General features: G+C 34.8%; 3 protein-coding genes across 4 annotated transcripts; 2 read left to right on the top strand and 1 right to left on the bottom strand.

The window, feature by feature from the left end:
• Positions 1-4,833: 4,833 nt before the first annotated feature.
• Positions 4,834-8,887, top strand: LOC143598107 (serine/threonine-protein kinase D6PK-like). 2 transcript variants are annotated; one of them, XM_077076415.1, is made up of 3 exons: positions 4,834-4,891; positions 6,259-7,007; positions 7,911-8,887. In XM_077076415.1, the coding sequence occupies exons 2-3, from the start codon at positions 6,316-6,318 to the stop codon at positions 8,815-8,817; spliced, it is 1,599 nt and encodes a 532-aa protein (XP_076932530.1). In that variant the 5' UTR covers positions 4,834-4,891; positions 6,259-6,315; the 3' UTR covers positions 8,818-8,887. The 2 variants fall into 2 exon arrangements, with proteins under 2 accessions (XP_076932530.1, XP_076932531.1); XM_077076416.1 differs by lacking the exon at positions 4,834-4,891 and adding an exon at positions 5,843-5,864.
• A 2,794-nt stretch (positions 8,888-11,681) lies between these two features.
• On the top strand, positions 11,682-15,880 carry LOC143598105 (transmembrane emp24 domain-containing protein p24beta2-like). Its single transcript, XM_077076414.1, has 4 exons — positions 11,682-11,917; positions 13,193-13,379; positions 14,331-14,438; positions 15,737-15,880. Exons 1-4 carry the CDS (start codon positions 11,726-11,728, stop codon positions 15,868-15,870), a joined length of 621 nt encoding a protein of 206 aa, XP_076932529.1. The 5' UTR covers positions 11,682-11,725; the 3' UTR covers positions 15,871-15,880.
• A 2,677-nt stretch (positions 15,881-18,557) lies between these two features.
• Positions 18,558-27,231, bottom strand: LOC143598104 (NAD-dependent protein deacetylase SRT1-like). The gene is made up of 14 exons (XM_077076413.1): positions 27,126-27,231; positions 24,073-24,102; positions 23,867-23,959; positions 23,516-23,635; positions 22,177-22,277; positions 21,918-22,026; positions 21,703-21,782; positions 21,519-21,597; positions 21,372-21,425; positions 21,173-21,269; positions 20,706-20,788; positions 19,802-19,866; positions 19,107-19,212; positions 18,558-19,024 (listed from the first exon to the last, which is right to left on the bottom strand). Exons 1-14 carry the CDS (start codon positions 27,222-27,224, stop codon positions 18,719-18,721), a joined length of 1,422 nt encoding a protein of 473 aa, XP_076932528.1. The 5' UTR covers positions 27,225-27,231; the 3' UTR covers positions 18,558-18,718.
• Between the last annotated feature and the right edge of the window lie 283 nt (positions 27,232-27,514).

Raw genomic sequence — 27,514 nt, 5'->3', positions numbered from 1 at the left:
GGGTGAGATTGAAGGTGATGGTGGCGGCGGTAGGTGGTGGGTAGTGGTGGCAGTCGGCAACAGGTGGTGGTGGGGTTTTGGATGTTGAAAGAAGAAGGTGGGTGGTGATGGTGGATGCACATGAGAGGAGAGATAGGGGGAAGAAGAAAAGAGGAAGAAGAAGTTGCAGGTAGACGAAAAGACAAAAATGCCCTCACATGCGTCTCACGTGAGGGCATTTAACTGACTTTTTCTAACCCAGTTAGCGTAAAGGACAAAACTTGCAGGAAAAAAAAGTTTAAAGTACACCGCCTGCAATGAAACTTAGAAAAGGACACGAACCGTAATTCGTCTTATTTTAAAGGACAAAATTTGTAATTCTGTCTAAAATTAATCAAATTAAAAGAATAATCAAATCTCTTTAAAATTTTAAAAAGTTACTATTTCATATTATATTTTAATAAATAGAATGGTATCTTTGGTCTACTTTTAACTTTTAATGTTAAAAGGTTAAGGCCATGTGAAATTGCAAGTTTGACCTTCAAGTCTTTTTGACTTTTAACAACTTCCCTTTCGGCCTTTTGTATCAGGGTGCTTTTAAACTTATCAAGAAAATTTATAAATTTGTTATAGATTTATATACAAATATATTATACGGTTTATTATTTTTATTATTATTTTTATAATCAAACGTGTTAAATATAAATAAAATAATAACATACGTGGATTGCTCTTTTCATATACCACATTGTTTTAAACAAATCACAGCCTATCTGTCTCAAATATCCACAACACGTTTTGTTACAAAATAAAAAAAAAATGTAAAGTAACTTAAGTGATAAATTGATAACTTAATAGTCAAACACATCCGTATGAAGATAATTTGAGAACGTTTATGTATGACTTCCTGAAAGTCTCACTTATTTAACCTAAAACAGATCTTCGTTATATAATTATATATTTTTTATCTTAAAAAAATTAAAATATTTCTTTTGTATATTTAAGTTCCCAAACTTTACAAATAACATATGTGATCAGTTTTTAAAATCCAAAATCTATGAAAGACTACAAGTATAGTATAAAATAAGAAATAAAAAACTAATTTATCAAATGTGAAAAAAAATGAACAAATTTTATTAGATTTTAGGCAAGACAGGAATAGAAAATTCTGAGTAGCCTTAAAAGCTAAAACCATGATGTACAAGGTGGAACCATGTGTTTTCTTTATTTTAAGATGAAATATTATTATTTATTATATAATAATATAATATAGTCTGAGTTTTTTAATTTGACGTGGTGGTAGGAAGCCCGAGTTTTTTCAATAGAGATTTAGGTTCAATCCCAATTTGGGATGTTCTTTGGGTTTGTTTTTGGGTTTCGGGTTTTTCGGGTCGGGTTCTTCGGGTTTCAAAGTTTTAAATCTTGACCCGAAACCCAACCTAAATCTCTCACGGGTTTTTCGGGTTCGGGTAATTCGGGTTGGGTTAATCGGGTTTCGAGTATCCTAGAAAACAAACAAACAAAAGAAAAAAAGCACAAAAACAAAAAAAATTTAAAAACTACAATGCTAAAATTAAAACAGCATATTCTTTTTGGCTTATAACACAAATAATCAAATAACAAACCAACATAACTTGATAAAACAATTCAAAATTAGAGTAAAACTAACTCGAGCCTTAATCGTATTCAATCGAGCATGATTTGGTTGTTCGATTTCAGTTGCTATTAGTAATAAACGGAAAAAATAAATTAATAATAAAAAATCGATCAATAATAGTTAGAATGACAACATTCGAATAGAGTCAGATTATGATAACTTTAGTGGCTAAGACTTAGCTTGTTTGTAACACCGTGAAAATGCCCCATCTAGTTTTGGGTCAAAAAGGTAAATTTTAGAAGTTAAAGGGACTAAAATACCAAATCTAGAAGTAGAAGGACTGAAAATATAAATTCTGAAATTTATGCATCTTCGCGTATCGCGAAGATACAAAGCTGAGCATCTTCGCGTATCACGAAGTTGCTGGCACACATTTCAACATTATCCAGTGATGTGGTAACACGTGGCAGCACGGAATTGACATGCAAAATTGTGGCGCCGTATGTGCAACTTCGCGTATCGCGAACTGCCTTAGGCTGCATCTTCGCGTATCGCGAAGATGCACAATTTCGGCTATAAATAGGGCAACTACGAGTTCAGTCGTTTTCATCCCATTTTCACCATAGTTTTCACATAGTTAACATCGGGAAGCGTGCTAGGAAGTTCCGGGGTTCCGAGGGCTGTTCTCGCGAAGAAACGAGGTGTTGTTACGCTGTTAAACGAGCTGCTGATTCCGTAAACGAAGCACAAGCCGAAGTGCTGCTGTTTTTCTTAGTTTTCACTATCGATTAGCCGATTAAGATAGGATTAAGGTTAAGTTACTTTACTAGTTACTTTTAAATATATAGTTATCATTTAGTTATGGCTATAGTCGTTAAACTGCAATGTTTTTCCAAGTAATGTCTTATAAAGTAGAGACGTTGCTTCCATATGAAGTAATGTTATCAAAACTGTTATTTTGACGGGCACGTAGTAACTGGAAGGGGGGGGGGTATCATTAGTAGACTCTTCTTGCCTAAGGAAAACAATTCGTACAAATCCCAATCAACCGCGGGACCCGTTTGCTTACCTGGAGAAGTTTGCCAACGTGATATCCTTTATTAGACCAAAGCGTGCTATTCCAAACGTCATATCTAAATCCAAAGTATTTTCATAAAACGACTATAACTATACTAAGGTTAGGTCAGACCTAAGAGTCTGCTGATCAGACCTTGAGTCTGCTGAACTGAAACAAAATTAAAGTCTGCTGAATAATATCAACTAGGTACTTATGCATACCTATTATGAATATATGTGAATAGCATACTGAAGCTAAGGAGTCTGATATTACCTACTGATTATACAAGGTGAACACGTTAACCTTTTTGGTCTAAACTGAATTTACTCTTGTAATAGACAGGTTGTTTATTGCAAAGAGTCTGATCAATGTTTGCATGAGATTATTGTCTCTAAAATCGTTATAATACAAAATAGATAATAAAAAGCAACTCAGACCGAATGCACATGTGCCTGGATCCAAACATAACTGATAATTGGCATACAAAACCAAGTCAGTCATAAACCGGTTCTCCAACAGGGTTACATAGCCTAGGGGAAGGTTGTCTCTGAACAGGGGCTATGTACTCGGGGAACCTTTGAATTGTGTGTGTAGGGAAGTGGTATAAATCCCGGGAATGACAGGCATTCCTGCTGAGATTGTGAACAGAAAACTATATTTGTATTTAACGACTGTTATAAACTGTTTATCGAGTCAACGTTTCACCAGCATATAGCTTATGTGTTTTTTCCACCCTTGCAGGTAATTAGATGATAATAAATGGGATGCAAGGATTGGAGTCATAGAAGATCACTTGAGATGTCTCGTTTTTGAATATTTATAAATCCTTGTATTATTAATATTATTGTTTTGTAAAACTGAAACTCGGGTGATTAATTCCTGAGTAATTTTGATAATGTAAATTAATATTTCAAATTTAAAGACTTCCGCTAAAATAAACCCGCTACTATGATATATTTACAAAACAGGTACCAACTGTTGGTCACACTCCTAGGCCTTGGATCGGGGTGTGACATTGTTATACTTAAAAATAATTTAATTTAAAAAAAAAAGTTTATTCGGGTTGACCCGAAACTTATAAATCAAACCCGAGAACCAACCCAAATTAATTAGATTCGGGTTAGTCTTTTCTCGGGTTCGGCTTATTCGGGTCAGGTTAGTTCGAGTTCGGGTTCGGGTGCGGGTTTTTTCGGGTTGAGTTTCGTGTAAAAGTGACATCCCTAATCCCAATAGGTAACACTTTGGAAGAGTATGAATGACTCAATGAAGGAATAATGAGATCTTTGTGATTTCCAGTCTGATCCATTCCAGTGTGATTAATGGTAGGAAGTCTGAGTTTCTCAATGGAGATCAATATTCAATTCCCAAAGACAATACTTTATAAGGACATAGTGGCTTAATGAATGAAGACTGTGATCTCCAGATCGATCCTGAGAACGAAGTCCCGACAACACTTTAGAAGGGCATGGATGGCTAATAAAAAAGACTGGGATCTTTATGATATCCAGTTTTATCCTGAGAATGAAGTGCTTAAAGGGTGTTTGGGATTCCTTGTTTCACTTTCTTATGACTTATATAATAAGTTATGAGTTACAAAGTTGTAACTTATGACTTATACACTCACAAAACCTAACTTTTCAAAACACCTTATAACTTATAATTTATAAGTTGTAAGCTATAAGAAGATAAAATAAAGAATCCTAAACACCCCCTTAGACTATGCGTTGTCGTTAAAACCGACGTGTGAATTCATCCAATCATATTGTGTCACATAGCGCTGATTGGACCAAACCCATCAACCCTTGTCGGTTGCGCCACCTGTGAATTCACCCTTTGTCGTTCGAACCCGCTGAATTCATCCTTTTGCGAGCCAACCCATTAACTTTCTTCCTTTTGCCCAAAAAAGCACGCTCACCCGAGGGTCGCGGTGCCCGCTCGCGGAAAGTTGTGAAGCTAGGATGTTGTGGTGTTCGTGACTGATTGGCTCGTGCCACTCGTTGAAGCCGGTCACTCGCTTGCCACAACGCATAATTCTCGAATGAAGTACCTATGCGATTATCTGATTGTCGGGCTGTTTAAAATTTTTTATATAATAATATCAAGAACGTGCCAAACCTTTAACTTTACCTCGATTCCTCAATTCTTTCTTTCACTCTCTCTCCTCAATCACCCAACTCCCAATTTCCTCTTTACTACCAACATCTTATTCTTGATTTTGGGCTCAAACAAACCCTGAAGTTTTGATCTTTATCTCCAAGGTTTGTTCTTTTAAGCGTACTTTTGGTGTATATTTTTATAAAAATATGATATTTTAAGTGCTAATGCAAGTGGGTTTTGCTTTTTATGTGTTCTTGATTCATTTTGGATATGGGTTCTTGGTTCTTGATTTAGGGCTCAAAAAACCATAAAGTTTAGATCTTTATCACCAACTTTTTTTTTAATTTATGAATAATATGATATTTTAAGTGTTAGTGCAAGTGGGTTTTGCTTTTTATGTGCTCTTGGTTCATTTTGGATTAGGGTTCTTGATTCTTGATTTAGTGCTAAAAACCCTAAATTTTTTATATTTATTATTAATTTTTTGTTCATGCTTTTTGAATAATATGATCTTTTAGCTGTTAATGCAAGTGGGATTTAGTTTTATTTATGTGTTCTTTGATTCATTTTGGATTAGGGTTCTTGATTATTGATTTAAGGCTCAAAAAACCATAAAGTTTTGAACTTTATCACCAATTTTTATTATCTTTTCATATTTATGAAAATATGATATTTGTAAGTGTTAATGCAAGTGGGTTTTTCTTTTTATGTGTTCTTGATTCATTTTGGATTAGGGTTCTTGATTATTGATTTAATGCTCAACAAGCCATAAAGTTTTGATCTTTATCGCCATTTTTTTTTTCATATTTATGAAAAATATGTTATTTTAAGTGTTAATGCAAGTGGGCATTGCTTTTTATGTGTTCTTGATTCATTTAGGATTAGGGTTTTTTGTGGGGATGGTTTTGGTAAAGATTTGAAATTGAATGGAAGAGAAGGTGGGCCTGGTTTTCAAAGATCTGTCTGCTTTTCATATATCCTTTTACTTTTTAACTTTTTTTTTTCTTTCTTATTCATGGGCCTGGTCTTATCTTGTTATATAACTTTGATTGCTGTATGAAAGATGTTGATATTATTATATCATCTCATAAATATTTCTTGGTATATTTATTGGTGTTCTTCACCAATTTGGAGGTAGGATAAATCTTGATTCAATTTCTGATTTTTTTTCTTTTTTTTTATTTTGCATATTACAGTCTTTTAAATTGTTTCTTGATTTGTGTGAGATTTTGTGAGTTTCTTTACAATATTTTGGTAGTACTTAGATGGTATTATTCTGATTTATTTTGATAGTTTCTTGATTTGCTTGAAATTTTGTAACTTTCTTGATAGTGATTTTGGTGTTACTTTGATTTTCATTTATTGTTTATTGAACTTATTTAAAATTTTTATACTTTCTTGATATGTTTCTTGATACTTATTAAGTTCCTGATTTCTTCAATATATTCCATCTTTCTTTATTAAAGATCCAGCTTTACGGCTTCTTGTGAATCGAATATCGTAACTAATTTTTATTTACTTGTTTCAGAATTGAAGATGTTGCAGTAGCTCTGATTGATCAAAACATATTTGCAGTTTCATAACTATGGATTCGAAGGCTTGTACGAAATCAATGGGAGAAAACGCTAAAAATTTAGAACCTACAACACCCACAAAGATCACCGAAAAACGCCCCGAATCAGACTCCAAAAAGTCTCAACAAAATCAAGAACCGTTCAACAAGGAAAAAGCTTTATTGGGTCAAAAAGAAAATATTAACGGGAGCGCAAAACCGAGCGAAAAAACCGACCTTGTTGAAAGTGGTAAAAGCAGCATGTGTAGGGGAAGTACAAGTACGGATGTAAGCGATGAAAGTAGTTGCAGTAGTTTAAGTAGTAACATGAATAAACCCCATAAAGCAAACGATACCAGATGGGAAGCGATCCAAGCCGTTAGATCAAAAGACGGGGTTTTGGGTTTGAGCCATTTTCGGTTGTTGAAACGGTTAGGTTGCGGTGATATTGGCAGCGTTTATCTTTCTGAACTTAGTGGTACTAAATCTTATTTTGCAATGAAAGTTATGGATAAAGTGTCGCTAGAAAGCCGTAAAAAGTTGTTACGGGCCCAAACGGAACGGGAGATTTTGCAGTCGTTGGATCACCCGTTTCTTCCAACTTTGTATAGCCACTTTGAAACCGACAAGTTCTCGTGTTTGGTTATGGAGTTTTGCCCCGGGGGTGATTTGCACACTCTTAGACAAAGGCAGCCCGGGAAGCGGTTTTGTGAACAAGCTGTAAAGTATGATTTCTTAATCCCTGTTTTTTATTTGATTTATTGTTTTTAACTTTATTATCTACTTGACTACTTGAAGCAACGGTGGTAATATTGACCCGTTTAAGCGTTTACTTAAACGGGCCGATTTGGTTTATGTTTAATTCAAACGTTTCAGATAAAAAAGAAAGCTAAAATTTATCATCTACTTGACTACTTGAAGCAATGGCGACAACTTTTGACCCGTTTACTTAAACGGGTCAATTTGGGTTATGCTTTATTTCAAACGGGTCAGATGTAGAGCAAGTTAAATTTTATCATCTACTTGACTATTTGAAGAAATGGTGGCAGTTTCGACCCGTTTACTTAAATGGGTTAATTTTTATTTTTATTTTTTAAATTTCAAACGGGCCAGATAAAAAGTTAAGCCAAAACAGGAATGGGCAAAAATGTAAAATGCGTTCGACGTTTTGAAAGTGTAGCGTTTAGTTTAAATGCAGTAAACCTTCTTAATTGTAATAATATTCATTTTGTGATAATGTGATCATAATAAATACTGTAATTATTATCTGTAAATAGATATTGGATCAAATAATATTACTGAAGTCACATTATTAATTATTTCAATAATAGCTTAATTTATTAGCTAATATAGATTTTGTGATAATGTGATCATAATAAACACATTAATTATCTTTAAATTGATATTGGATCAAATAATATTACTTAATTTATTATTTCAATAATAACTTGTTTGATTCTATGTATCTACTATTATTCGCGCGTGTGTGTTAACTAGAGTCAGCAACAAAGACGGGTCAGATGGGTTTGGTAACGGGTAAAAAAAGGGTTTCTTTTGTTTCAAATAACGGGTCGAGTTGGATTGACTAAAAACATTTTTTTGACTAACATTTTTTATTTGATTTGCAGGTTTTATGTAGCGGAAATTCTCCTCGCAATGGAATACCTCCACATGCTCGGGATCATATACCGAGACCTAAAACCCGAAAACGTGCTAGTCCGAGAAGACGGTCACATAATGCTTTCCGACTTTGACCTTTCGCTTCGTTGCTCTGTGAGCCCGACACTTATCAAATCAGCATCTATAGAAACGGACCCGCTCAGGAAAAGTTCCAATTATTTCACGCAACCGGCGTGCATGGAACCCGCTTCTTGCATCCAACCCGCATGTGTGGTCCCCACATCATGTTTCTCACCCAAACTCTTCATGAGCAAATCCAAAAAAGAATCAAAAGGTTCAAAATCCAAAACCAAACCCGAAATCCGACACCAAGTCACCCCGTTACCCGAGCTAATGGCTGAACCGACCGGGGCCCGGTCCATGTCGTTTGTCGGGACCCACGAGTATTTAGCACCCGAGATTATTAAAAACGAAGGGCATGGAAGTGCGGTAGACTGGTGGACGTTAGGGATCTTTTTATACGAATTATTATTCAGTAAAACCCCTTTCAAAGGGTCCGGGAACCGGGCCACTTTAATGAATGTGGTGGGCCAACAGCTGCGGTTTCCCGAGTCACCGGTGGTTAGTTTCGCAGCTCGTGATTTGATTCGTGGGTTGTTGGTTAAGGAACCGCAGCATCGGCTGGCTTATAAACGAGGCGCAACCGAAATTAAACAACACCCGTTTTTCGAAGGGGTTAATTGGGCTTTGATTCGGTGTGCGAGCCCGCCTGAGGTCCCGAGGCCTGTTGAGATTGAGCGGGGCCCGGTTGCGCCGGTGGTGATTTCCGGCGAGAAAAAGGGTGTCGGGGTGGCTCCGGTTGTCGCACCTGAGAAGAAAGGGGGTGATAATTATCTTGAGTTTGATTTCTTTTGATGGTTATTTTTATATGTAATTGTAATTTTTGATATTGTTTTTTAACCTTGATTTGAAGATTATAGTTACCGGAGTTCGCTCCGAAGTCCGAAGTCCGGCAACTCTCTGGCGAATTGTTGTCAGTATAGTATTTGTTTGGTGTATTTGAACACAAGATGTGAAGATGCAAAGTATGTTGTATTGGAAGAAGAAATTTTTATGTTTTAGTGTAGAAGAGGTGGAAATAAAAAAAACTTGGTTGCGAGCCGGGTCGGCCCGGTTCCGACTCAACCCGAATAATAGGGTTGAAATTGGGTTGTAACGTTATACATTAATAAAGTTATTATAAAGTTTACAGGGATTTATCTGTATTGGAATATAGTATTTAGGGATTTAGTATAAGCTGCATGTCTGTTTTCAGACCATACTATAGCTTTGCTATTGGTGGGATATACTGAGTACGATATACTTTAATTGTTTATTAATGGAATAAACAATAAAAGGCGTTTGTTCAACCATTTATTTGAGACTTCATTTGTCGTGGGTTTTTTTAGCACTCATGTATGATGTCGCAGTCGAAATTGTTATATAGAATTTTGTTTGACATGTTGCAGACGTGCTAAATAAAACCTAGGACGTATAGGAACAATTGATTATTCCTATTTGAATGTGGGCCCAGAACTTTTTTTTTTACAATCACATTTCGCATTGTGTGAACCCTCGGGTGGGCAAAAGTGAAATTGCACTAATTTTGACGTTATTTTACTAATCTCGTGAAAATAACGTTAAAAGTGACGGACGGTTAATCAGGCATCATGTAGTGGCGTTGATAGCTGAAAGATAAGGGTACATGCACCGATCAGCCGGTGTCCCGATGATTGAGTGCTATGTGCCTTATGTCTAAGGCTTGATGCAAAACTACTATCGAGCCGGGGGTCTCACCGGAAGCAGCCTCTCTATCCCTATGGGGTAGAGGTAAGGCTGCCTACATCTTACCCTCCTCAGACCCTACCATAGCTTTGCTATTGGTGGGATATACTGAGTACGATGATGATGATGATGATGATGATGCATTTTTTTTTTCTGGTAAGTTTTAATAGAAAAGTTATTGACTACCGGTTATTAAGAATTGATCAATAACTTTGCTTTCATAAATTTGAGAGAAGCTTCAAAGGTCATTTAAGTTTCTATTTCAAAGGCTCATTTACTTGTTACACCGAGCCTCCAAAATCTACAAACGGCCCGGAAAAATCATGTCTGATTAAGGTAACCGACTAGCGAAAGTTAACGGATCCCTACACCGATAACGTAGTACACAAAATAAGAGGATATTTTATTTATTTATTTTCAATTATTTTTATTTTTTTAGTAAGTGATTGATCTATGGTAACAAGTTACATAAACCTAATTGACACAAAATTAGGATTCAGTTAGTGCATCATAAAACCGTGAGTATATTTAAATATCATAGAGTCCAAAAGGGTATTCATCTATTTTTTTTTTAATTTATTTTATCTATTTTTGTTATGTTAATAATGTTTTTTTTTAAGATGATAGAACAGTTGGAAAAGTAAAAACTAAATTGTTATTATATTAGTTGTTATATTATTTTAACTAGCTTAGAACGTTTGTATCACACGAGATGGAAAATATCGATACATAAAACTTTCGAATTTTTATGTGAATCTTAGAGGCGGAAAAATATACTATATATCCTAATGATTTTAAAAATTCAAAGATATATAAAAATTAATATATAATTCGGATTCAAAAATAAATGAACTATTAGTTAATGTAATTTAATTTTCATTACTTTTTTTTCAGTAAATTTTTTTCCATCGTCCTCCAAATTTTGCACTTGCAAGGATTTGAATTCACTGTCATACCACTAGACCAATCGGTCATAGAAAAATTAATTTTCATACAATTTAATTGAAAACAAAAATTACATCATTAGATTTCGAGTGAACTGCGGTTTTCGTCCCTGTAGTTTGTCCAAATCTGTCTCTAGTCCAATAGTTTTAAATATGTGTTTTTCGTCCCTGTGGTTTCATTTCACTTGCAATTAAACCCGAATTCACTAATCTCGTTAAGTCTGGTCGTTAAACCCATCAGCGTGTTCTTTACTTGAGGGGCAGTTTTGTCCTTTTTTCCCCAAAATACACCCCCGCCCCTCACGTGAAGGGGCTTGCAGAATTAGGATTGGAGTTTATTTGGGGAGAAAAGGGACAAAACTGCCCCTCACGTGAAGGACATATTGATAGGTTTAACAACCAGACTTAACGGGATTAGTGAATTCGGGTTTAATTGCAAGTGAAACGAAGCCATAGGGACAAAAATCACAGATTTGAAACTGCTGGACTAAAATCGCAGATTTGGGCAAATCATAGGGACGAAAACCGCAGTTTTCTCTTAGATTTATAAGTTTCTTAAAATAAAAGATATATTAAAATACATGCGTTTTATTAGTATAATAATTAGTATAACTAGTATTTTTATTTTAAATATATCATTATCAAAAATATATGAAAACAACACGTAACATGAGAGTATGTATTAATATTTTATTAATAAAATTATCATTATAATAATAGAACGTGTATTTAATAAAAAATGAGAGAGAGAAACAGATGGGAAGTAATGGCTTTAAAAAGATACGAAGACGACACATGACATAGAATGATAGAAGATCGTTTATCATTTATTTATTTATCTATTATATAAAAAAAGTATTGAATACATATATAGATAGGTGTTATACTTGTCTTTTTTTTTTTTTAATTATTTTTCAAATAATAATATACTATTTAAATACACAAAACATACTAAAATGTGCCTAACCTGTGATTTCTGTTGTGGTTTAAGGTGACAACTTGTTCCTACTTTGGTTTTTCTTAAACTAAACTCTTTGCATTTGTTTTAAACAAAAATGTTTGCTGCAGTTGTTGTTGCATTGCTTCTAACAGTTAATGTAGGAGTAGTGTTTGGGATCAGGTTTGTGATGAACAGAGAAGAGTGTATTTTGCATAAAGCCGAGTATGGTTCCACCGTTCGGTTTTCGTTTGTTGTTATTAAGATCGAAGGCGCTTGGCATTATAACGAACATGGCGTTGATCTTGTGGTATTCATCTATCTTTATCTCGAGCTTACACGAGTCTGAACCCGAGCTTGAGCCTAAAAATTAGCTTGTTTAATAAACGAGCCCGAGGTTCACGTATCGAGCTCGAGCCAGCTCGTAAACGCATTTTATGCTAATAACAGGCTCATTAACGAGCTCGAGCCGGCTCAATAAGTAAACGTAATTTGTGTTTGTTTACGAGCCGACTCAAACTCAATAAGTGAATATTACCATATGTTTATAACAGGCTTATTTACGAGCTCGAGCTCGATAAGTGAAAATTACTATATGCTTATCGAACTCGAGCTTCACTTATCGAGCTTGTTTACTATATTTTTATATAATAATTATAATTGCCCATAATAAAAATTACTAAATAATACATTATATTGGTTTTTAATGGTCCCAACTATTGCCTTTTGGTCACTGCTGGTCCCAATTAATGAATTGGCTACTGATGGTCCCAACTTTTAAAGTATTTGTTCCTAACGGTCCGCGACTAACAGAATCCTAACGTCGTTAGTTTCAGGTTGTCGGGAAAACGTTTTTGGCCGGAAAATTCAAATTTGTTGCCGGAAAGCACCACCTGAACACCACAACCACCGCCAATTGACTCACCGCTAACCAACTACCACCACTTGAGCACCATCAACCGATTCCGACAATGGTTCTAAGGTTTCCGGCGACCTCAATAATTGGGGCTTTTACTAGAAAAAGGTTCCTAAAGGTCCGATACGAAGTTACCAAGATGTTTGGGACGAAAATGTTGAGTTTTCAGGAAAAAAATTGAGTTTTCCGGCCAAAACCGTTTTTCCGGCGACCTGAAACTAACGAAGTTAGGATTCTGTTAGTCGCGGACCGTTAGAAACAAATACTTTAAAAGTTGGGACCATTAGTAGCCAATTCATTAGTTGGGACCAGCAATGACTAAAATGCAAAAATTGGGATCATTAAAAACCTATGCTATAAATAACTAAATAGTACATATTATGTTATGTGTAAAATTATACGTGAACAAAAATTAGAATAATAATAATAATAAATATATATGAGTTAAATAATAAATAATAAACAAGCCGAGCCTGAGCTCGAGCTTTAGAAACAGAGCATGAAACTCGTCGAGCTTTAGCTTAAAATACTATTCACGAGCAGAGATCAAGCTCTAGATACATAGCTCCAAACGCACCGAGCTCGGGCTCCGCTGGCGCTCGGCTTGTTTACACCCCTACATCAAAGATTTGGATTAATGGATTTTGATGATCATGTTGTGATTATTAGGTGATGGGACCACACCGCGAACACATTCAAGATTTTCGTGACAAAATAAGCGAAAAGTCGGATTTTCTTGTGTATATTGAAGGTGTTTATAGGTTTTGCTTCACCAACAGATCACCACATGATGCAACTATAGACTTTGATGTTCATCCTAGCCACAATTATGGTGATCTTGAGCATGCAAAAGATGGTGAGACCTTATTTCTTTTGTGTTCGTGTTTGTTTATTTAAAATATGAACATGCCCGTGTTTGTTTACGTTGAACAAAAATAAACGGACATATATGAACAAACGCAAGGAACACAAACAAACATAAATGAACACAGACGAACAAATATATAACATTAAGTAGATGATTCATCCAGAAGTACATGATTCATTCAAAACCATACCAAAATAAGTTGTTTAAAACTACATAAACACGTAAAGTCGATAACTTAAATGAACATTTATGCAGTGCTGACTTTGAAGGAGGGCAGGGTGGTCGACGACTTGATGGCCACCGGCCAGATCACCCAGTAGGCCCGATTTTTTTTTAAGTTTATATATATTTTTATGCAATATATATATATATATATGTATGTATGTATGTATTTTTATTGTTTAAACCCAATTACTCTACTCAGTTAAACCTATTTTCATAAAAAAGAATTTTGTGCACAGTCCAAATCATAACCAAGCAAGCTCATTTAAAATTTAATTGTTTAAGCCCAACAAAAAAACTCTTTTACTTAAGGCCTAAATTTTTTCGCCTTCGGCCCAAAATTTTTTAAGGATTCTCGAAGACGGCCCTGCATTTACGAGCATAAATGAACGAACAAAAAAGATGTGTTCGTGTTCGCTCAATTAACAAGTTAACAACATCAACCATGCCCGGCTAATCCTGCAAATAGCTAGAGCTATTAGTAGGGTCTGGGGAGGATGAGATGTAGGCAAACCAGGTTGCTTCCATCCAGCGGGACCCTAGCTCTAGAAAAAACAACATAATAGTAAAACAAATAAAAATATAAAATAATTAAATAAACACAAAACTTTTGTTCATGTTTCGTTCTTTTATTAAATGGACGAACATAAACGAACTTCCTACCGAACGATTCACTAACGTTTGTTGAATTTTTTTTATTTTTTATTTTTTTTGCAGGTCATTTCAAACCAATTATGGAACAGTTATCAAAGTTACTGAATGCTTTAGATGCCATTATGTTTGAACAACATTGGCTCGGGGCTGAAACCGATCGGCAGGCGTTAAGTATGATCTCTTAAACTCTCTTAACAGTATAATAAACTGTTATGCAGTAAAACTGGGACACTGTTATTTAATCTCTTTTAATGGCTTGTGCTATGGGCATTTCTGGAATTTTACCTGTTGGGAGTAAGGGTGTACAAAACTGTTTTTTTTTCCACACCGGTTTGACTCAAACGGTTCGGTTTAGAAACTGGTTTAGGAGCAAGAAAGGTCAAGCTGGTCCAACTCGATTCGGTTCGGTTTAGAACTGGTGTTTCCTCAAACCAGCCCGGTTTTCAAACCGGTTTGGTAGTTCTAGGGCTGTCATAACATGCCGGACACGATAAGACACGATGACCTGTGGTGCTAAACACGAGCACGACACGATAACTAACCGTGTCATTTTTTCCAAACACGAACACGAACCTGTTAAGACCTGTTAAGGGACCTGTTGTTATGGAATGGGATATTAGCAAAACATATTTTAAGTTTCTTATTTTGATGTTTATTTAATATTTAATATTTCATGTTTATCTAGTTAGTTTTGTTTTAATTAGCATGTGTCCGAAAAAAGAGGGATGGTGGGGATGCCCACATCAAGACACAATGAAAAATACATATATTTGAAACAAAAAACCATAAATCCATAACATACTTAGAAACAAAAGACTACAAATTCATAATATACTTGAAACAAAAAACATAGAAGCAAATCAAAACATCCATAAAAAATATAATATCAGGTTCTGACGGACATTAGTGAAATGCCGTTTGTAAGTATGACTTTAGGTTCAAGACTTTAGGAGTGTATATGTGTGTGTGTATGTATGTATGTATTTAAAATATACACAGGTTACTAACAGTTTAATAGGTCTTTAACCTGTTAGGACACAAATTTAAACATGTAATGTTTAAGACAAGAAACCTGTTAAGCTCAAAACCAAACCTGTTAAAACCCGTGTCGTGTTGTGTTAACACGTCAATGTCATAAATTGACAGCCCTAGGTAATTCAGAAGGGGAACCGGTCTCAAAACCAGCGGGCTGGGTCGGTTTGGGTGAAACCGGTTTTTTTGTACATCTCTAGTTGGGAGTCGGGACCAGGTCTTCAGCCTTTTTGGGCTTCTTACTAGACTGGGCCAAGAAGTGGCCCAGGCTAATATTATGACCCAAATTGGGTTTTCACTTAGCTAGGACTAGGCCCAATCAGATTTGGGCCTTTCCGGTCCTGAGCCCATTTGCGCATCTCCAAAACATACTAGAAAGGCAACCTTCAGTGGCAAAACCGTCATTTACTCATTGATTGACCGTCGTTGACTTGCAGTACACGAAGGGATGAGTAGAAGAGCCACGCACAAAGTCCTTGTGGAATCAGCTGCTCTGATCGGTGCAAGCGTGTTGCAGGTGTACCTTCTCTTACGCCTGTTTAACCGCAAAATCGGGTTGTCCAAAGTTTAATGTGGATGAAATGTTTTTTCATCTTTCAATGGGTTGCAACTGTTGTTATATGACCTATTAATATAAAGTTATACACCAAATCTGCACTTGAATGTGCAGTTTAAAATAGGTATGACACAATATTGATGACTTTATATTAAATGAATGGCTAAATGCAAATTAAATTATTTAACTTTAATTTTTATGTGTAATGTAATTTCATTAGTTTTACTGTTTAATATAAGATGCATTTATTTTTTTGATTTTAGGATTTTTAAAAGCCAAAATACATTTAAAATAATATTTAACTTGTCTCAGATTTGGATCAGTCAGGTCTAGAACCTGCAGTATAACCGGTGTGGTTTACCATTTACTAAATGCTTTTTTGGAATCGGCAAACGGCAAACAAGACCGGTCTTTGGGCGCCCATTTTAAAGGGATTTTTTTTAAAAAAATTCTTTCAAAATATCATTTACTACAAGCTCTATACTTTGCAAACCAAAAAATAAAATGATTATTTATTTTGTTTTAAATTAGTAATATATAATTTTTTTAAAAATTAAAAAAATCTCTCTCTATATATATATACATTTATTTTTTGTGATTTTAGGATTTTTAAAAGCCAAAATACATTTAGAATAATATTTAACTTGTCTCATAATCGGATCAGTCGGGTTAAGAACATGCTATATAACCGGTCTGGTTTACCATTTACTAAATACTTTTTTAAATCGGCAAACCAGACCAGTCTTTTGGCGGGATTTTTTAATTTTTTAAACTTTTTTTTCTTTCAAAATATCGTTTACTACAAGCTCTATACTTTGCACACCAAAAAATAAAATGATTATTTATTTTGTTTTAAATTATTAACTAGGGTTTGACACCCGCGCGTTTCGCTGGGTAGGTGAAAAGAAATTACAACTGTAAATGTTTCCGGGTATGCAAAAGAAAACGAAAGTTGCTTTAAACGCTTCCAAAGCTTCATAAGTGCTAACAAATATAAATAAAACACTCTCGAAGGTTTAGAAACCAATAAATGTTAAGTCAAACCAAGCACAAAAGAGAAATTGAAATTGCAAACTAAATAAGAAGTTAGACAAACACTACCTAGAAGTATTTCATAATCAATCTAATCAAATTTGTCAGCGGCTATATAGGGTGTAACTTAATTGCTTAGCAGATTAAAAAAAAACACTGATCCGAATGTATGTATATGCCATTGAGAGCTTCATGGTAATTGGTAATCGGTAAGACAATTAACTTTAATTAACAAAATAATTTCAATCAAGAACAAAGTACATTCATTTAGCCATCTCGGTAACAATACCGCGACATTGTTACGCCAAAATCCGAACATCATGATGGCCATAAATCGATCTAAAGAGGCGGCATCCAAAACGTAACCATCATGCTTCTAAAAGCCCAATCAGAGTCAAAGTCAATTCCTTCCAACTATTCAAATGACAACCAAAAACGAATATACAAATATGATGACACAATTAAAAAGTAACGGTGAAGTCAATTGTAGGCTCACGGTATCATAACTGCAATATACATTGCTAAGCCAAAAACCGAACATCATCATTGCCATAAACCGATCTATTACCATTGCTATAAACAGAAGAGGCGGAATCACAATAGGTTCAGTTCCAGATCATGGCTGCAATATAAGTTGTCATGCCTATCACCGAAACATCATCACCGCTATTAACGAACGCCATTAGATTTGTAATGAGGCAATCTTCCTTTCATATCGAAAGCCAAGCCATCTCAGTTGCCAATCAAAGCCAGCACAGGCTCACAGACTCAGACACATTTCATTGTCGAGGCAAAGCGAATTCCTTCAAGAAGTTATACTTAAATGATAAAGATATCCATTCAAAGTCACAACAGAGCATCATAAATTGAAGTTCAGTATGTAAAAAGCCAAACATAACATCATAAAAAGTGTCGCTCAGCATCTTATGCCAGCGAAGAGAGATGGCAAGACGTCACCGGACCACCGCCACCAAGGTTTACAAACAAAACCTGATAATAGTAGGTCTATCGCCACCACCACCACCACCACCACCAGCACCAGCCAACAAGGACGGCCTAGGACAGTCGTTAGTTCACTATCACATATGTCCAAAGCCCCAAAATTAGAGCAAAAACCCGCATAGGCCTTACCTCCACCATCGCCGCCGCCTAGGTTTCCGAGGCTACGGCGGTGGAGGAACAACCGGTGACTCTGGAATATCAAATATGAAGAAAAAGAATAAGAAAAGAGAGAGGAGACAGATGGGTATCTCAAAGAGTAGGTGTAAAGCCATAGAAACACGTGTGATCTGGATGCAACGTGGAAGTAGAACACAGCAAAATAAGCTGGGGCAAAAGTTACAACTAAGTACAAAGAAAATAAGCATAACAAAAGGAATAGTGAATTTAGTGAGTGTAAGAACTTTACAATTTAAAATATGTAATAATATATAATTTTTTAAAAATTTTAAAATATATATATATATGAAAATTATCCGGTTTTTGAATTTGATCCAGTCATCCAACCACTGAACTATTAAGGCGACCGGTTTGCGCTTATGAAACCGCGATCGGAATGGAAATACTTTCCAGCTTATAAAAACTCGAGCTTGTCTATTGCGTATGAGACCAAAACAATTCTAAACCAAACCGAAACCATACACATTTTTTTTTTCCATCCAATAGTTCATATTTACTAGTTCCCGGTCAGCTTGGTCCGTCCCGTCCAGTTTCGACCGTGGTTCAGGTGACACCTACCAAACATCACACATGGCTACATTCTATAACAGTCTGCCAAAAACAAAGATTTATGTATGTACACTGTCTAAAAAACAAACCACGTGTCGGGTCTCTATAACTTATCATGCCTATATTGCCCTTTGGGGAGCTTACGAGCGGCTTCCATTTCATTCTTACCGTCTTTTCTTCTTTTCAGTGAGCATTTGCCTAAAGAACCAGCCCCAGATGTTCTAACCGTAATTTCATCGTACCATCTAACATTGGTCACAATCGCACAGATTATAACTTCACTTTTCGGCGAGGTTATCATTTTCCTCTCGATAACTGAATTCTGCCCGCAAGATGAGCTTTTAATAGCTTTAGATTTAAGTTTTCCAAAAACGTATTCTTCATCGCGTTTTAATTCGTCTCTTGATGTCTGCATGTGAAATAAAATGGGTAAAAAATGAAATAGAATTACATATATAATTACGTGTGGAATGAAACGAAGAAATCCGTACATGAAAATCGATAGGGATCTTCATTCTGCTGCACGGGCATCCACAGCCTTCACTGAAGTTAACTTTCAAGATAACATCGAATGGTTCGATTTTCCAAACGGTTCTCCTGAATTTGACAAATTTAAACATGAACTTAGTACGACAATGAAGAGTTTATTCACCAGCATGAAATACCAATGTACATAAAATACAATGACTGACACCGGAACCTAGAGGCGGCAAATTGTGTGATTCGGGCAGGTTGGGTAACGATTCGTAAGGGGTTCGGGTCAGAATGAATCAGGTTATTCTTGAACTTTTATATAAAGTTTATTGTATTAAGAGCATGCTTGGGATTGAGTTTGAAAAATGCTTATTGGCTTTTTCAAAAATCCATTTTAAAAAGCCAGGATTTGGGGCTTTTGGAAAACTGCTTTTTAACATTTTCAAAAAGCTAAAATAAAAAATATTTTTGTGATTGCCAAACACATTTTAACTTATTGGCTTTTTGAAAACACCAATAAGCCAATAAGCATTTTTCAAACTCAATCCCAAACATGCTCTAACTATGGTTCTAAAAACTATTCGTAAGAAGTTGTAACTAAATAAAGTGATTTAAGAAGTTGTAACACAGTAAACTTTTATATAAAGTTATTGTATTGACCATGTTCCTGTGCACAGTAAACATTTATTGTAACACGAGTCTTGAGTTTTACCTTTTAAGCTGAAATGGATGCTTATCTAGAACAACTTCCTTCATTGTGTGGTCTGAAAACGATATCTAAAATGCAATTTCAAGTGACAGGTCAGCGAACCACAGATTTAATAGAACTCAACCGGAAAGCAGATTACACCATTGATATAATCCGAATTATAGTTCTTTAGATTTGAATGATGACCGAATGCTATATAGCTTTAAGTGCCGAGGTGTCAATTCTTGAAACTATAGGGTCTATAAATGTTTATATATGTAACTAAAAACCTTAAAACCAATGGGCCATTTTATGGTTTATAAATGTCCAAATAATAACAAAGGATCCGTTACGAATGGTGCTAAACAATATCATGCGTTTGTTAATTAAAGCTTGCTCTTAATTCATAACCTCCTAAATTGTTTTATTCCAAAAATTTATATAAGTTTTTGTAATAACACTGTTTTTCCAATTGTTATTAACATATTAGTTGTCTTTCAAACGGATCATGCAATCATATCTGATGCAAGAGCATCCGGCCCATTAAGTCAGTCCGGCCCAAATGTTTATTTTATTTATAAATAAGACTGTTAGGTCTTTTATTTAGTTCAGTTGATTGTTTTTAATAAAGAATTTGTAAGCTTTAAGCTTTGTTAACCGAATCATTCGGTTCGAATCGTTTGAGTGGAATCATTGTGTTCTTGAGCCATTTGATTGCTAGTCGAAACTGCATCAATATCTTTATTATTTTTTAAAGACAACTAATGTGCTAATTATTATTATAAAAACAATATTATTATATCTAAATCTTTGAATAATTATTTGGAAAGTTTTATGCATTTACAGTAGATTCTGGGCAGAAATGGATGAATTAATAAAGAAATTATCATAAATAATCAAAACAATATAAATGTCAACGTTGACTCACCTCAACAGACTTCACGAATGGAAGCAGAGCCCTCTTATCATGTACACTTGCTATTCGGAGTGTCCAGTTGACATATCGCTGATCTGTAAACCAAAAAAATGGATATAAGTGAACTATACATGAATGGAAAGAACCATTCAAATATGTTTCTTAGTATGTATATTAATTTTATATTTTAGCATTTTCTTATACGAGTTATGACTATGCATGACCATGTCTAGTAAAAGATAAGTACTTCCTTTATTTTTATATTTTAATAAACATATATTAGTTTATAACTTTATATTTACCATTTTAATGTTAAATCCAGATCTTATATGTCGTCTAGCGAGTGTTCGAAATAAAAGAAACCACGAAAACCTCAAATAATTATAATATATACAGTTAACTTTGAAAATTGATTGATTAAAAATAACAAATTTCAAGTAACTAATGCTATTGTAAAGAAAAATATGAAAGGAAATTACCTAAACTCATTGCCTGGGTGAAAATGGTTTGAAGAAGATCTATTCTGACAAAAGGGCGAATCCGTAAATTGAGAATGTCCATGACTCCACCAATCACCTGCACCAAGTGATATTTTACAAGTAGAAGTACGAACTATGAAGTTTTCAGTTTTTTCAAAAAATGATTCTGGATTTTCTTTTTAATACTTTCATACGGCACCTTGTCTACAAATCCATTGATTACTAGGCTTGCTTTCTTGTCTTTTGGAGTTTTCTGTAGAAAATGTGAAAATAAAACAAAATAGAAATAAGAATAAAAAATAAGATTAAATTCTGAAACTAATAAAAAAGTGAAATCTTGAAATACCTGAAGATTCACAATAACAACCTTGCCACCACCACGGAGACACCTCAAAGGCAAATTGCATGCAGGAGTTATTTGTAAACTGAACAGAGTAGAAATTACTAATAGGTAAATAAAAAATTCATATTTTTACATTCCAACCAATTATACTCCATAAAGCCCAAGTAATAAATGTGTATTTAGTTACCTGGTACCGAGACATAAAACAACATCAGCCCTTTCACAGTGCACCTCGGCTGGATTCATTTCTTCAAAGGGCAAAGCATCCTGCACGAGAACAGAAAGCATTGATCATGTTTATTTAGTTATCACTTCAAAACCTAATAACCCCAGATCAAATAGAGAGCAAATAATATGACAATCAGAAAAACTATTGTTTTAAGTAGAAGCAACAAATAATACCTCCCAATCAAGAACCGTGTCCTTAAGTTTAGCATCGCAGTCAACATTGGAGCACCTTCGTGGTGTCTCCTTTAGTCCAACGGATTCGACCTCAAAGTCCCGAAAATACCTTCACGTGTCAAAATGATAAAAATGACTTCTGAGAAATCAATTTCCAAAAATTTTAAAGAATGAAGCGTATAATGTGTGGCTTGAACAAATAGTAAAATACTGGAAACCAAAAAACAATGTTTTTTTAACATATTAGGATGGCACTTACTCATTACCACACGATGTGCATTTTTCCATGAAGGAATTTCCATGTAATTCTGACAGTTTTTCCCTAGGTATTCCAGATCGAAGATGGAGGCCATCAATGTTCTGTGATTTAACAGCAGTAGCACATTGGTAGGTCAGGTTGGATGAAGTTATATTCATAACAGTGTGCAATTACATATTGTGCAATTTTGCATTTTCTTTTCCTGCTAGCATAAATACTTTTGTGTTATAGAGTGATAGACATATTAACTGCACATGGATATGGAAACAAAATCTTAAATCCAGTGTTGACACAAGCAAAGGAAATTATAATAACATGCTTAACGGCAGAAAGATACAATTAAATAAACTTAACTATACTAATGTTTGGATGTGCTTTTGTAAGCTGTATTAACAGATAATAAGTTATCTATCATCATCATCATCATCATCATCGTACTCAGTATATCCCACCAATAGCAATGCTATGGTAGGGTCTGAGGAGGGTAAGATGTAGACAGCCTTACCTCTATCCCATAGGGATAGAGAGGCTGCTTCCGGTGAGACCCCCGGCTGGATAGTAGTTTTGCATCAAGCCTTGGACATAAGGCACATAGCACTCAATCATCGGGACACCGGCTGATCGGTGCATGTGCCCTTGTCTTTCGGCTATCAACGCCACCACATGATGCCTGATTAACCTTCCGCCACTTTTAACGTTATTTTCACGAGATTAGTAAAATAACGTCAAAATTAGTGCAATTTTACTTTTGCCCACCCGAGGGTTCACACATATATACATTATATGCGCGCACCGCAAGCAGGGCGTAGATAATAAGTTATCTGAGTGTTTGAAATTAAATAAACTTAACAATACTAATGTTTGGATGTGCTTTTGTAAGTTGTATTAACAGATAACAAGTTATCTGAGTGTTTGAAAATCCTAATTATTTAGATCACTAACAAATAAAATAAACAAAAGGACATTCTTTTATATTCTTAACAGTACAATAACTTATCTGTTAACTGTATACTATTTTAATAAGTTATTTGTTGGTCTACTTATTAAAAATTAGCATCTGAAATTTCAACAATCATCCATTTTTATCGTATTAACAAGTGCTTTCAATTTCCCTCAAATAAGCAGTTTTATTGCAGTTGATATGAAACTCATGATTAAAGCTGACTTTGACCCCTAAATTATCAGATGATCACAATCAGAGACCTTATCCATTCACTTAATTAATGTGGCTTCCAGCTGCAGTAATCAGATAATCAGTTTCATATATCGCACATCCAGTCACCCCCTTAAAATACAATAAAATGATAGTAGATTAGATTGCGGTTAGAGAAATTCATACTTGACTAATAACAAACTTAAGAATGCCAGCTCTTTCTAGCTCAACCAAAGCCATGTGGGTCCTACTTGGCATTGCACGATGAAATGGTAGTGAGGCTTCTGGCAAAGCATTGCCTCCCCGCTGCATTGAGCAAAAAGGTGAAGATTAATAGTTTTTTTCCTTCAAAATTTAAAGGCAAGTAATTAAAGATTATTTATAAATCCATTAGTGATTAGTTCCTATTGTAATAGTATTTAGCAAGATAATATGTTAGCAATATATGCAAAACTTTGCTAGTATATAAATATTAAAAAAGACAATGTTTGTGCAAGTATAACAAAACATAAAGGAGGAAATCTTAGTAATATATACCTGAAGTGTCCAAATACCTGTGGGCCCACGAAAATCAGGTATACCACAAGAGGTTGATATCCCAGCTCCAGTAAACACAACTAAATGCTTACTCTGCAAGTAATATAAAACAGGATAAAATTTAGTTGAAATATGAAAGAAAGCTTATAGAGTTATGGTCTTATACACATGAAACATAAAAATATCAAGGGAAGTTGGGAACAAACCTTACGAATAATCTTGGTAAGCCGTTCAATCTGTGGATACAACAAAGCCAATATGTGAGTGTTAATAGCAAGCATATCAAAAGAATTTCACATTATTACTTCACAACTGTCCATGAAACATCAGAATCAGTTATATCAATGTCACAGTTTCTTTTTCTGATACAACCTCAATCAAATAAGCTATTTAAGACCCTTGCATAATTGCATTCAGTTCAAAGTTGTAAATATGACTGATACTGAATCATTAAACCTATAAAATGCATAAACAACAATGATCCCTGAAACATTTCATTCAATCAAACTTGATCATGAAAACACCAATGCAGAACTCACTTGAGTTATATTTTAGTAACACTGAGTGAGGTATCTACAAGTAATGCAGATTAAACTAAAAAATCATTACAGATTAAGCCTGATGGTTTCGAATTGGTTAATCTTCATGTCAATTGTAGTTGTACCGGTTACAACAAGTTCAGTCAGTCTGTATTGAATGAGTTTTTTTAGACCCTTGCATAGTTGCACTCAGTTCATAGTTGTAAAATATAACTGATATTCAACCATTAAACCTATAATACACATAAACAACAATGATCACTTGATCAGAGAAACACAATGCAGAACTCACTGGAGGTATATTTTAGCAACCCTAAGTGAGGCCTCTACAAACAACACAGATCAAACTAAAAAAACATCACAAATTAAGCCTGCTGCAATTGATTCTGATGAAAATAACACCAATTTTCATTGCAGCAGTTAATGTTTCAAATTCTATCAGCCTGTATCAGGTGAGCTTTTCCAGACCATGAGTTTAAGTGCACTTAATTCAAAACTGTAAGATGTGATCCAAACCCTGATTTTAAGGACATACAGTTCAAAACACAACTGAATAACTCAATCAGGTTAACAAACACCAACGCAGAACTCACTATACACAAAATTTCAGTAACCTAATCCTAACTGAATCCTACACACTCAACCCAAACTGAATTCAAACAACAATGCACATACAAATTCTCATCTTCTTCAACAAGTAATATCACAGTAATATTCAAATACAAAACCTAAACAACTAAATTAAGCAAATCAATCAATTACAAAGCGTCACAGTAGCAAAAACAGTTATGAGGAATTAAAAGATCAACGCACATACTAATATTACGAACCATCACAGCATCAGAAACAGTTAATCGAGAGCAAAACGCGTAACCGCATCATATCAATGAGAAATTAGCATCAATGCACATACTAATTCTCTTCAACAGCAAAACCTAAGCAACTTAATTAACCAAATCAAAGCATCACAGTATCAAAAAACAGTTAATCGACAGCAAAACGTGTAACCGCATCATATCAATGAGAAATTGGCATCAATGTACATACTAATTCTCTTCAATAGCAAAACCTAAGCAACTTAATTAAGCAAATCAATCAACTACGAAGCATCACAGTATAAAAAACAGTTAATCGACAGCAAACCGCGTAACCGCATCATATCAATGAAGAATTAACATCTGTTCACATACTAATATTCATCTTCTTCAACAATTAATCTCACAATAAAGTTTAACTACAAAAACTAAGCAACTTAATTAAGCAAATCAAAGCATCACAGTAGCAAAACAGTTAATCGACAGCAAGACGGGTAACCGCATCATATCAATGACAAAATTAGCATCAATGCACATACTAATTCTCTTCAACAGCAAAACCTAAGCAACTTAATCAAACAATTACAAAGCATCACAGTATCAAAAACAGTTAACCGAGAGCAAACGCGTAACCGCATCATATCAGCGAGAAACTAACATCAATGTACATACTAATTCTCTTCAACAGCAAAACCTAAGCAACTTAATTAACCAAATCAATCAATTACAAAGCATCACAGTATCAATGCACATACTAATCCTCTTCAACAGCAAAACCTAAGCAACTTAATTAACCAAATCAATCAATCACAAAGCATCACAGTATCAATGCACATACTAATTCTCATCTTCTTCATCAATTAACCTCACAGTAAACTTCAACAACAAAACCTAAGCAACTTAATTAAACAAATCAAAGCATGACAGTAGCAAAAACAGTTAATCGAGAGCAAAACGCGTAACCACATCATATCAATAACAAAATTAACATCAATGCACATACTAATTCTCTTCAACAGCAAAACCTAAGCAACTTAATTAACCAAATCAATCAATCACAAAGCATCACAGTATCAATGCACATACTAATTCTCATCTTCTTCATCAATTAACCTCACAGTAAACTTCAACAACAAAACCTAAGCAACTAAATTAAGCAAATCAAAGCATCACAGTATCAAAAACAGTTAATCGATAGCAAAACGTGTAATCGGATCATATCAATGAGGAATTCAAACATCAATGCACATACTAATTTCATTTTCTTTAAGAAGTTATCTCACAATAAAACATAACCTACGCAACTTAGTTGAGCAAATCAATCAATTACGAAGCATCACAACATCAAAAAAAGTTAATCGACAGCAAAAGGCGTAACCGCATCATATCAAAGAGAAACTGACATCAATGCATATACTAATTCTCTTCAACAGCAAAACCTAAGCAACACAGTACAGTTAATCGAGAGCAAACGCGTAACCACATCATATCAATGAGAAACAAACATCAATGCACATACTAATTCTCTTCAACAGCAAAACCTAAGCAACTCAATTAGGCAAATCAATCAACTACAAAGCATCACAGTATCAAAAAACAGTTAATCAACAGCAAACAACTTAACCGCATCATATCAATGAGGAATTAACATCAGGGAACATACTAATATTCATCTTCTTCAACAATTAATCTCACAATAAAGGTTAACTACAAAAACTAAGCAGCTTAATTAAGCAAATCAAAGCATCACAGTATCAATGCACATACTAATTCTCATCTTCTTCAACAATCAACCTCACAGTAAACCTCAACAACAAAACCTAAGCAACTTAATCAAGTAGCAAAAACAGTTAATCGACAGCGTAATGCTTAAGCTAATGATATCAATGAGGCAATCGAGTAAACCTTATCGTGTAATATGTGAGGTGGATCATGGATTTCAGTCATGCCGACATTGCCGACGTCTTCTATGTACGATAGCTTCTCTGCGTAGCCTAGAGACATGGCGGATTCAGTGTGTGAGATCGAAGCTTCAATTGAAACGAGTGTGTGTGTGTTAATGGAGTAACACACGGTTTGTTACAGAGAACGTGCAGACTGCAGAGCGGTTTATGTGGTTTAGAGTTTTGACTTACGAGGGCTCGAGCTCGGCTTGTTTCGAGTCTCGTTAGTTGGTTTTTAAAGCTCAGGATTGGGACCGGGATCGGCTCGGTTGGTGTGAACTTGAAAGTACGTAAGGCTTGAGATCGGGCTCGTAACTAAATGATCTTTAAGGCTTGGGATCGGTTCGAGCT

The sequence above is a fragment of the Bidens hawaiensis genome, unplaced genomic scaffold, assembly GCF_021521415.1.
Source record: "Bidens hawaiensis isolate Kalapana, Puna unplaced genomic scaffold, B.hawaiensis_p1.1 tig00049642_1, whole genome shotgun sequence".
In the NCBI taxonomy this organism is placed as follows: Eukaryota; Viridiplantae; Streptophyta; class Magnoliopsida; order Asterales; family Asteraceae; genus Bidens; species Bidens hawaiensis.
The sequence above is the reverse complement of the archived record's forward strand: the minus strand, read 5'-3'. Positions and strand labels throughout refer to the sequence as shown.